Source organism: Cygnus atratus, chromosome 6, assembly GCF_013377495.2.
Source record: "Cygnus atratus isolate AKBS03 ecotype Queensland, Australia chromosome 6, CAtr_DNAZoo_HiC_assembly, whole genome shotgun sequence".
In the NCBI taxonomy this organism is placed as follows: domain Eukaryota; kingdom Metazoa; phylum Chordata; class Aves; order Anseriformes; family Anatidae; genus Cygnus; species Cygnus atratus.
Window position 1 is genome coordinate 547,475 of NC_066367.1, and position 12,259 is coordinate 559,733.

The 12,259-nt window shown below is 40.3% G+C and overlaps 1 protein-coding gene across 1 annotated transcript; it reads right to left on the reverse strand.

Moving 5' to 3' along the window:
• Positions 1–1,343: 1,343 nt before the first annotated feature.
• On the reverse strand, positions 1,344–8,585 carry C6H2orf69 (chromosome 6 C2orf69 homolog). Its single transcript, XM_035537046.1, has 2 exons — positions 8,167–8,585; positions 1,344–7,308 (listed from the first exon to the last, which is right to left on the reverse strand). The coding sequence occupies exons 1-2, from the start codon at positions 8,470–8,472 to the stop codon at positions 6,469–6,471; spliced, it is 1,146 nt and encodes a 381-aa protein (XP_035392939.1). The 5' UTR covers positions 8,473–8,585; the 3' UTR covers positions 1,344–6,468.
• Between the last annotated feature and the right edge of the window lie 3,674 nt (positions 8,586–12,259).

Genomic DNA, 12,259 nt, shown 5'->3' on the forward strand with positions numbered 1-12,259 from the left:
GTATTATTTTACAGTTTCTTTCCTCTGGCCAAATCCTTTCCAAAGTTGGGATATACAGATGTTTCTATCCAGACAACACTGCTGCTGAAGACACACACTCAGAGACAATTAAATTCTAAGGAGTTTTCTATAAACTAATATCAATCCATAACCAAAGATTCTAGTATTACTAAAAGATGTTAGTGGATTTTTTTTGTTTGTTGGGGGGGGGGGGGGGAGAGGGGGGCTGAACAGTTATCTAAGGTTGAAATTGAATGGTTGTGTCTTTTGGTTTGGGTAAGACTATAGCGCCAGGATGGACTCTGATCTCTGTAGGTGTTAATTGCTGAAAGCAATGATCTTTTTATTTGGTGATTCCTGAGAACAGCAAGAGCAGATTACTTCCGTTTCAATTACTCACATTTGTTCCTAGTCAACACTTTGAAGAGCAGACTGAAAAGAATAAAAGAACTGTTCAACCGTGTAAAGTGAGCAGCCCCACGTGCGATGCTATGTTTGGACAAAAACACTCAGAAGCTACTGCTTGCAGTAGTAATGCAGATCTCAGTAATAAACAATTTTTGCTGTAAAAGTGCTTGTATTTCAGGTGTCAAGCAGTACATGCGTTGCTTCAAATTTCCATCACCCAAATTCAATGTATTTCTAATGAAGACAAATAAGAAAGGAGCTATGCCGATAGTCTGTAAGGGATGCAACAGCTTCATCTGACACCAGGCTTAGGAGTATTCCTCAGCAGGTAAATTCTGTGGTGGGAGATGGGAAGAGCCTTGTTTCACACTTCAGCACCACTGCTTCTCTTGATAGCTTTCTGTCTTGCAGCAGCGGTTTCTTTAGAAACAAGTGAGCTCTGAAGTGCCAAGTTTAACACAGGAAACTAACAATCCTGACTGAAGGTGCTCTCTGAAAGCCTACTGGAAGATGGAAAATCCATACTGAAAAATGGAGTAATGGCATTCTGCTGCTTTTTAAATACATGAAATATGTATAGATATGAAGAAAAAATATTCTTCCCTTTTGTTCTAACAGAGGCTTTTCTGGTCACTTAGACTTGGCACTTCCTGAGTCACTTGGAAACAAGCATAATGAAACCCTAATGATAGGAAACTACTACAAAGCCATCTCTGTTTAAAACCTACCCTATACTATATGCAAAATGATTTCCTTAATCAGTTTTTCCATGGTGAATCTTAGTGATGTGGAACAGCTACTACTGTGCAAGTGTGGTGTTTTATTTTTGTCAGTGGGAGGGGTGAATTGTGCTGTGTTAATACTGATAAAATGAATTTAGTCAGGAAAGCCTGTCGCTGCCACATAGCTGTGCTATGATTTTGGAGTCCTTGCTTAATGGCTTCATACTATTTTATTCAAGTTAAGAGCAGTCACCTTGCATTTTAACAGATTTAAGAGATCAATAAAATCAAGAGAAAACTAGCCTTTGCCTCAGGGTCTCGATCAGCAATATTTAGAAGTCAAGTTATGAACATCAGAAGTAACCTTTTTTTTTTTCCCCCTTTGATATAGTAGCCTTACAAAATGAAATTAGATTTCAACATAAGATTAAAAGATTCTGAAGAAGTAACTCCAAAATGTGATTTTAACAGGCTTTGTCTTTGTGGATTGCAGTCTGCGACATGGGCCTGTGCTTTTTGTATTACACAGATACACCAGAACCAAAATTCATGTTCGTGGATTCTGCTAGGTGGTGCCTAAAGGCATGGCTCACAAAACAGCACACAGATTACAATTGTTTTTTGTTACAGTTCTTCAACTTCTCTCTTACATTAAGTACAGCTTTGCACAGGCAGCTACATTGCTTAGATGAAAGATGGAAGCCAAGATCCTCACAATAGTACTAGGAATCAAGGGAAAGCTCAATACAGGTTTTATGCTAAAGCAACTGTGTTGGTTTCCACCTGGCAGATTACCAGTAGTAGACTACACTGACTTACGCTGTCCTATATTAAAACACACATGGCACTATAGCTATTTCAGTATTATCAAGACACAGTGCAATAATACCTTGATCTCCAGTCAAGATCAATATATTACACAGTTAAACCAGTACAGTATGTAAACTCATATAGAATATATAGAATGCATACAGGAAGAATACAGACTGTCAAATCACATCCTATGACTCTTCATAAAACACGTCTCTCATCCTTGCAACGCTTTTTATCATTGTTATTACAAAATCGTACTCACAAAGCAGCTTAAGTTACCTGGATAGAGAATACTATACAAGTCCAAAATAGTCTTACAATTTTGTGAACTCTTTGAAAGAGACCAGACAAAAAAGGATTATTCTCAGAAGTACGAAACTAAAAAAGCTAAGGCCAGTTGACAGGGTTGAGAGACATAGGCTCGTACAAAGACAAGAAGAGGAAAAAGTAATCAACTTCTGATGAAGTTTCCTTGGAGAATTTGACTTTATCCATGTCCTTCCTTTCCTGCTGTGCTCCCATGTGATGCCAGATAAATTGATTGTTAGGTTTTTAAGAGATAGTTTTCAGTTATTTTGCTTAGCTGACAAGTGTCCACTTTGAGGCCTTCGAACCAGATCTCAAGAAAATAGCAAACATACACCGTTCCACTGAGCATATGAAAAATAAGAACCTCATACAAATAAGCACTCTAGGTAAATGGATGGGTATAGTCTCAACTCAGTGCTTCAACTTACATTCTCTAAGCAAAGACAAATACTGTCTTATCCACAGAGTTGGCAAAGTAACTATTAGCTTAGGAAGGAACTGTTAGCTTAGCACTGTAAGAGGGAGGGGAAAAGAAGGTGACATTTTCTTTCTGCAAATAGCTCGAAAAGAATCTGTTGGGAAATATCAATCACGTTTATCCATGAATATCCAGTCGTAACATACTATCCTAACTCCTGAACTGACTTTGCAATCTTAAAATAACTTCTATGACTATTCAAATACATAGCATTCCCATTAGTTATCTCTGTAAAAGCAATAATGTTAATTTAGCAAGATAAAGCAGTGTACCATAAAATGCAAGTGCTAATATAAGGGAGGCAGCAAGACACTGGGAGAACAGAAAAGACTGCTCCTTCCAGCAACATGTTAAGATTTGGACCCTCGACCATCTTTCAAAATTAGGGCCCGATTTATTAAAGAAGCATTTACAGAAATGTGATTAAATTAGCCCTAGATAGGAAGAAAGCTAGTTAAGTTTCTAGTACTTAAGATACACACAAAGTATAATCATTTAAGTCATATGGAATTTGGACAATTTCACATAACCAAGCCTTGCTTTAAAAGGATTTTTAATAGATATGGCTTAAAGAATTTTAGCATTTCTCAAAATCTGAAGAATGTCTTTCCTGCTGTGCAAGAAACAAGCATGTATCAAAGAATATCAGCTATTACATACCAAATCGCACTAAAGACAGTGTAATGTTCCTTACTCCATTCAGAAACATAAGTCTTGAACTAAACACTGTAAGTAAGCAACTTAACTACATGCATTTACATCTAAGCTTATTATAAAACTGCCTTTATATTTCACATCCAGAAGCAGGTATATACAAACTATGACCCATTTCATCCAAACATAGAAATGTTCACATCCTTGGGTACTTCACACCGGCTTTCCCATGTATACAAGATCCCAGTAAGCTCTTTGAGAATTATAGATGCCAACTACACTAATACAAAGCCTGCCTTGAAAAAAAGATGCTACCAAATATATCATTTTTTTAAACTAGGTCTCCACAAACACCTGATAAAGCATAATGCAGAGAACTTAACTGCACGTTCCTTGTTTCATCGTTTTACATTCACATTGAAGTGTTTTCACCTATTAGAAATAGTTCATTTTCTACAATCATTGCATAACATTTTTGCATGCAGTATGGTGAACGATAGAGGCACATTCCAACAGAGAACTAGAACTGTTAAAGAGAGTGAAAAACAACCAGTCAGTTCTCAACTCCACAACGTTAAGTCTCACGACAAGATTAGCAACAAGCTTTACAACAAAGTGCTTATTCTTTAAAGGAATACAGCAACAATTGAGTTGATTTTAACAGTTATTGTAAGGTGCCTCCATCAAACAGATTAATATTATTTTCATAGGACAGCCATTCAGAAACTTCTGGAGATGATGACAATGTTTTCACAACTGTTTTCCAAAGCTTGCAACAACCTGCTCCTGCTGTTTTGGCTAGCACTAAACTGTTTTGAAATTGGTCTGTGATCTGCACTGCCATTGGATAGGGCAAGTCTTAGCATACCCAAATTAGTCTGGTTAATTTTGAAAATATTGAAATTGAACTGTAAGGGAACAAGAGCAGTGGTATATTTGTTTACTTTATTTCAATTTAATTGTGGATATTCAAAGATATTTCAAGCAATTTGCAGGCAAGTGTAGGCTATTAAAACTATTTCTAAGGTGATCCACATTTCCTTTACAGGAAAGAGTCCTGGCATATGCTGCAAATGTTATCAAGAGGACAAATAAAGGGAAATGCATCCCTTAGAACAGAAAAGTTCTTATAAGCCCACTATCAGTAAAGGTAGGTAATCAGTAAACAGGATTGAACGAAATCTCCAAGAAAGTTTTTGTTGTTTTTTAAAAAAAATGGAATTACATTTCAGATTCTTTTGCAAAATACTAGAGTTGGTTTGCATGTTGCTCTTTTCTCCATCAATTAAAATAGATTATTTCCACTTTTGATCAAGTTGTTACATATGGTCTAATTATTAGTGATAGAGCTCCCTTTTACATTATAAGGCACATACTGCATGCATAATCTTTTTACACTCAAAACAATAAAAGCAGTAGAAAGAAGTCGTCTTAAGAGTTCAACACACGTTTCTCATTCTTCAATGGTCATTAACATGTTCACTACCCCTGCAAGAGTTGTCAAAATACTGTCTCCAGTGAACCCTGTAAATTTAAAGGATGCCAACAAAGGAAAGATGACACAGGTCCTTCCTTCCACAGCGTAAGAGTAAGAAGCAGCAAAAAATAGAGGGAATGTTTTGCCAAACAGTCAAACACAGGAACAAAGGTGAGTATAATAACTTTTTTTCAGAATTGAGATGCATTTGTTTGTGTGATCTTCACAGTGCTTTGCTAACTTGCTTTTGTATTTCTGTGCTTCCAGAAAATCCAGAACCATTTTAAGCTACAGGTTTATTGTTGAAAGCTGCAGTTGTTATACAAGGGATTCCCTAAGATTTATTTGTAGATAAATGGAAAAAGTTAGTTACAGCAGTAGAAAAGTTGTGGTAATATCCCCATGTGTCCATCTTTCAGTATTTTCTTTTTCTGAAGAACTTTCAGGTTTGAGGCCTGAAATAGATTATACATTTTTCATCTGATTTGTCTAGCTTTGTATTTAATTAGAGTTGTTAAGTTTTTGTTTTCTGTATTGATCACTGAGCTCTGAAAATAGATTTTTTGGGTGGCTGTATTAACAGCTACTGCAGTACATCTAAAGGAGAGAACAGTTCTGCAAATGGGAGCATTATTAAACAGCTACAGTCAACACAGTCTAATATTTTTTATGCAACTTCTCATCATGTACTTATGGCCAGATTTAGATGAACACCAATGCTGCAATTTGGAAGAAAAACCTCACCAGTCCAACGTCAGAAGGGATAAAGAGACGTCTTGAGTTGAAAATGCAGATATTTCTGCTAGTCCTTATAGAAGTTAGTCAAAGCAATAGCAAGGTATGTTGAAACAGCGATAGACTACACCCTTATGAACATTCTTGGTCACTTGACACAATTATGTCAAAATTTTCAAACTCCCCAGGCAAACTGACTATTCACTAGAAAATGCTAGGCAATGAGTTAAGGAAAATTTATAGCCACAGAAAAGGCAAGGCGCTCATAAAGAAGAAAAACAGATTGGCACAATTATTCCAAAGGTAAATACTTGAGATTTTGTTTCAGTTAGGAGAAATGTTGCAAAACTGGAAGATTTAATTAACTATTGAAAACAGTTTTCACCAAAATACATACCTAACACTACCGTAACAATCACCACGATCCTTATGCCGAAAAACTAATGCTGTACCTGCTATTGACAGAGACCAAAATTTTCAGCCCTGAAAGCTACTAAATTGAAGTATCCAGACATTTGAAGGTCTTCAGCACTTAAAATTCCCATTAGAGGCAGTATACAACTTTGGACATCCAGGACTAAAAATTCTGTCAACATTTTGACAATAAATGCTCACACTTAACACAAAACATATAGAATAATTCTTCATAACTTTTTTTTTTCCTTCCGGGAATCAAATGACATCTCCTGTAGGTAGGAGGTCCCAAGCCTCCTTTTTAAGCTATTGAAATGCATATATAGTATCCATTAGTAACGCAGGACTGATTTAGTATTCTCTTCAGAAAGCATCTACTCAAAGTTGTAAATCTAGATGTCAGGACTTAGTGTCAAAAGTGCTTTTGCAATGAATATACTACTCAGATACATACAGTCTCAAAATACTTCATGAACTCTGAAATGGTTATCTAAGGAGGGAACTTCATCAGCAAAATGTATTTGATCATTTATTTCCACACCAAGTTCTTCAAGTATCTGTACAAATTTCTCGTGCTCTCTCCCAATCCATGACCTCATTGTGTCAAACACTTGGTATGGAGTAACATGAGCATGAACTTCAATTCCTGTCTGTGCAAGTTCTTTCAGCACTTCAGGGTAAGTAACCCAAGTATTGCTTCCTCCTGAGTGACCACCATCCAACCAGTAAATTGCTTTTATGTTTTTTATGAAGGCATCTGTATTCTTGTCTTTTTTAGCTTCCTTCAGCTCATAAAGCAGCTGGTTCAAAACCACACAACCTTTACTGAAGCCAATCAAAGTAAATGACACAGCACCTACAGCAGACGGCATAACGAAGTCCATAGCAGAATTATTAGAGCATTCACAATCTCTCTCTCTTTCTGTGGATGAGCAGCCATTTGCTGTAGGTACAGACTGCGGCTGTGATTTACAAGCAGATATTTTTGCATCCTTGCTGAAACCATGCACGGTTTTCTGGGACAGCAGAATATTCTGAGAGAATCTGAATGCATTAACTAGCAATGCATGGAGATGCTTGAAAGCTCCAAAGTCGGTGCTGTGCTCTGGTGCTCCAAACATGTTGCTAGCCACAAAGTTATCATAACAACTGAATTTGTGCAGGTGCATTCGAGAACACTTTACAACCCAAATAAAGCTATTAGGGAATCGGCGAGCAAGTATGGTAGCAACATTTTCAAAACTCCAGTGCTCCCACTGAAAGTTTTCTGGGTGGCAAGACATGATGTCATAATAGTTCTGAAAAATTAGAAAACAGAAAAGACGCGTTACTTCATTGCAAAAATACCTCAGCTCCGTCTAGTGTATATATTCATACGAAAGGACCAAGGCGGAGAGAAACATGCATTATGGAGGTGCTGTCTTGCTAGGCTCCCAGAAGAAGAGGTGCATTAAAGAAACTGCCATATTTACATTCACTTATTCTATTGTAGTATTTTGCCACACGTTTTTATACCCCCAAAATCAACATAATAACAGTAAGTACGAGCTTAGTATGTAATAAGTTAGTATGATACAGAATGCATAATTACACGGCATTTTCTCCATCTGCAGAAACATTGATTGTCTTATAACAGGCAAACAATAGACTTAAAACTTCAGTAGTAAGTTTTCTCATGATTCTCACCTCTGAATTCATAATAGCAGTGAATACTAATTAGCTTCTTTTATTAAAGACGAGACAAGCCATACCCAGGAATGCTAATCAGAAGGGTTTTCTCAGACGCCGCTAATCCTTAAAATGAAAGTTACGTCCTACCCGTCGTGCACAGCTATGGCTGGCCGTGTGCTGAGGCGGAGCACTTCAGTGCGTCTCTTTCCAGTGTCGGTCCATTCGCAGACAACGCGTGCCTTTTCCAGCCACGATGCCAGCCTTGTACCCGTGCAACACCCTCACCCGGGTGCCTGCGGTACCCGCATGCCTGCACAGATGCCCAGTGCTCCCCCCAGGGCGGAAAGCCCGTGTTTTGGCAGCCCCACCGTCCCCGGCCGTCCCGCCGCCGCCAGCGCCCACCCGAGGCCCGTCCCCAGGCGCTCCCCCCTCAAGAGGGGCCGGCCGCTTCCCTCAGCTGCGGGCTGCCCCGAGCCCCGCCGTACCTGCACGTCCCCCGGGAAGTACACGACGTGATGCTGAGGGGGGGCGAGGCCGCGCGGGGCCGGCGGCAGCAGCAGCAGCAGCTCGTTGGCCCGCTGCGGTTCCGCGCCCGGCACCTCAGGCAGCCGCAGCCACGGCGGGCTCAGCCGCGCCGAGGAGGAGAAGGAGGAAAAGCTGCCGGGGTCGGTGCCGGTGCCGCCCGCGGCCGGCACCCCGTAGAGGCTCATGCTCCTGCCCAGGCTGACGGCAGCGGGGCCGAGAAGCCCCCGCAGCAGGGAGTCGGCAACCGCCCGGCAGCGCCCGCTCATGGAGCTGCCGCCTCACAGCCGCCCGCAGCACCACCCCGCACCGCGCCTGCGCACCGCCCCCTCAGCACCGCCCAGCGCCCCCTCGGGGAGCCGGCAGCGGAGCGGCTGCCCGCCTGGCGGTGACGTCACCGCAGCCTTTAAAAGGAGCGCGGTGGGAAGTGGCAGCCGTTGGGGGCGGCCGTTAGTTGGGGAGGTCGTTACTGTAGGTGGCCGCAGGCTTCCCCTGGAGGAGCCCTCATGGAGCCGGGCTGCGAGCGCCTGTCAAGGCCCGCCTACTGTTTTCCTCGTCGTAGTTCTGGGGCCCCAGCGCACACCAGCTGGGCTCTGCGGAGCGGGAGGTGGCTGAGGCGCACCCGTTGAGCCCACCCCGTTGCTGTCCCCTCACGTACCAAGCCGAGGTGGCGGTGCCCGTCTGGTGGTCTGTCTGCATAGCCTTAGCTTGAAAATAATGCTGGGCTAAAAATTTCTGAGGGAAGATAGGACGGTATTAGTCTCTCAATTTGATATGGTGACCAAAGGAAGTCTCCTGAATGTAGGAAAGCCCCCCAGAGCATGTTGCTGAGGCACAGATTCAGCAGTATGGGGTATCTTACATTCTATGTAGAGCAGTTCATTTCAAACCGAAGAGAGGTATAGGATATGTGGAGGTCGTTTCCTAAAGGTGCTGGTTGTATTTATCAGAGCAACCTAAGCATATTTATTTTACTTTAGTTTTACTAGTGTGATTATGAGGCAGAGGAAGTGGACTCTGAAGGAGAAGCTTTCAGGTATACTCTGTAATAAGAAAGTACACTAAGTGGCAAACAAATCGAGGAAAAGGAGTCTTTGTGTACTTCATAAACACCTTTTTTGGGGGGTTATTTTTTCATATTTAATGTATTCATTTCTCTATTCTCCTTTCATAGCTTAGAGGTACAAACCTGGGAAACTAACAGGTACTAGATCTGGTGATTTAATAATTGAGTCAGATTTGCCAGAAGGCAAAGTTAATTGAACAGTGATAGCACGATTAAGTAATTAAATTAAGCTATTGATGGATACCTTTACGTCACTTAATTCGACAAAGGGAAATATGGTAACATTAAGTTCAGTGTAATAACAATCAGAGTAAAATGGCTTATCTTCTAAGTATCAGTTCTGACCTGTGTGTTTTTATAAAGCTTGCTGGTGGATATTCAGTATGAGCAATGATGTGCTCATGGTCTACTTGGCAGACTTGTGTTTTTGTGGGTATGTCTTTGGGCTCATGCTAAGTAAGAGCCAGGGCAAGCTCAAGTGCTCTTACTACCAATAGCCTAAAGGTAAAGGCTCTTCCCAAAAGCAGGTCTGAAACTTGTTGAGGATCCGCATTACAAGCTCACATGCAGCCCATGTTCTGAGACTTCACTATTTCTAATGTGAGCAGCATGTTTTTTATTGTAGAAATCAGAGCAGGGTTGATCTCTGGTCCTCTTAATGAAGAGATTAAGGTATTTTAAAGATATTTTTTCATTTTGTGTTTCTAGGGGTAACAGGGATTTATAAACTTTTTGGAGATCTGTGTGATTTGTAGACGTTTCTTATTTAAAATATTTATTTTAAAACTCAACGTTACTATTTCCTCTATGGAAATTATCTATTTTATCGTTAGAGCGTTTCCTCAAACCTTGGAAAAAAAAATGCGCTCTCTTCATCAGGAGATGGCGCTGTGCGGTGTGGTTTGGAAACCAGTACCAGAACGGCCTCTGGCTAACCACCTTCCTGTCTTGGGAGCCACATGTTGGAGGTGCGTTACAGTGATTTGTTTTCTTTTGTTTAGCAGCTGATTAATATAGGCATTACTTCTAATACCGTTAGAGTAGAGCTAGTACTCAGTTCCAAAGTCTATCTTTAGAGCTGGAGTTCCTCTGGAAACTCATATAATAGGTAACTCTTATAATAGATATCCTGTCTGTGCACCCAAGATTTTAAAGCTCTGAGTGGTTTAGAACCATGGAGTGGTTAAAATTGGAAGATGCCTCTGAAGATTGGCTAGTCCAACCCCTTTTCTCAAAGCAGGGTCAGCTGGAACAGGTTGATCAGGACCATGCCAGTCTGGGTTTGAAGAATCTCCAAGTTTGGAGACTCCACAACCTCTGTAAATAACCTGTTCCAATGTTTGATTATGTTCCCAAGAAAGTGTTTTTAATGGTTAAACAGAATTTCCAGTGTTTCAAGTTGTGCCCATTGCCTCTTGTGCTGTCACTGGACAACAACTGGGAAGAACTGGCTCCATCTTTTTTATTCCTCCATCAGGTGTTTATAACATGCATAGGATCTTCCTGAGCTTTCTCAATCCCAGCTCTCTCAACTTCTTGTATGATACATGCTCCCAGACCTTAATCATGTTAGTAGCCTTTCACTGGACTTCCTCTGGTACATCCATGTTTCTCCTAGTGGAAAATCCCAAACTGAACACTATACTTCAGATGTGGTCTTACCAGCCCTGAGCAGAGGGGAAGGACCACCTCTCTCAACCTGTAGGTGAAGCTTTTCCTAGCACAGCCCAGAATGCAGTTGGCCTTCTTTGCCATGATGGCATCTTGCATGTTGCGTATCGTATACTTATCACTTACATTGCATATTTGTCATAAATATGCATGTTATATATTCATCATTTTCCTGTTGTGTATGTAATCTAGGAAGTATCAGTGCTTAACTGATTTACACAACTCTCAGGATAACAGACTCCAAATACCCTATTAGAACCACAGAGTAAGTCAGGTATAAGAATTTACATCACTTTTTGGTGGAATTCTAGGCATGTTTAAAAATGGTAAAAAAATGAATGCCTGAATTAGCTCTGAAATGCTTTGAATGAAGTTCTATTTTCCAAAAAAAGATAATTGTCACTTAGCATGCCACCCATATGTATTAGAAATCAAACTGCAAAGGTCCAAATCTTTCACATACTTGGAAAGGTGCTTGGCTTTCCTATATTGAGCAGCAGTAGTAAAGTTAGATAATAGACATCAGGTAAACTGTTACAAGTGTGGGACCTTATTTCACTCTTGATTCTGTGCAGACTGTGCTACAGTGTTTCTTGCAGGAGGTTGGGCTGCCCTGAAATTAGTGGGGCTCTATATTGAAAGAGGTTTCATTTAGGGTGAAGAATTAGGGTTGGAGTTCCTAAAGATCTTGTTAGGCACTTGTGTATGTTAGAAGTGCAACCTATTGTGCTTGGGGCCACCTAGAAATATTCAGGTGTTCACTTTGGAATTTAGCCAAGCAAATCCTCATTTTCCTTCTGGTCTGAATTTTTTTGTTTTTGTTTGGTACAGTTGTAGCATGTTTTCTAGTTGTTTTTTTTCCCTAAAGTTAGAATCTTAAAGTGGAAACTTTCACAGAACCTCTGCTAATGAAGCAAAATTATTATGGAAAAAATCCCTAGCTCCCTCTGTACAACTGCTTATTCTAGTTCATGCAGGCAGTTTCTCTTAATCCAATTTTGAGCAGATCTGGTCTGTGCTGACACTAAAACTTCTAATTAAAAGGGCTAATGAAACTTTATTTCTGTGCTTTATTGGGTACTGTGCAAAGGAAATACAAGATCTGTTCAATGTGTAAGTACAAGAAAAAACACAAGTGGCCTACTTTTCTCCTATGAAGCGGACATTTTAATAAAATCAATCACAGAGGTATAGCAACAATAATATTCCTGTGCTCTAAAAATCTAGCTGCTTGGATCTTGATTGTTGAGGTTTATTTACACAGGCAGAGCTCTTACAATTATTGAAATCCCCTGAAGTAGTAATGATCCATCTAAGAG

Excerpts from the sequence above, each read along its gene's own strand:
- C6H2orf69 (XM_035537046.1), bottom strand. The coding sequence starts at position 8,472 with ATGAGCGGGCGCTGCCGGGCGGTTGCCGACTCCCTGCTGCGGGGGCTT. Across the intron at positions 7,309-8,166 it reads ACTTCCCGGGGGACGTGCAG|AACTATTATGACATCATGTC; the intron begins GTACGGCGGGGC and ends CTAATTTTTCAG.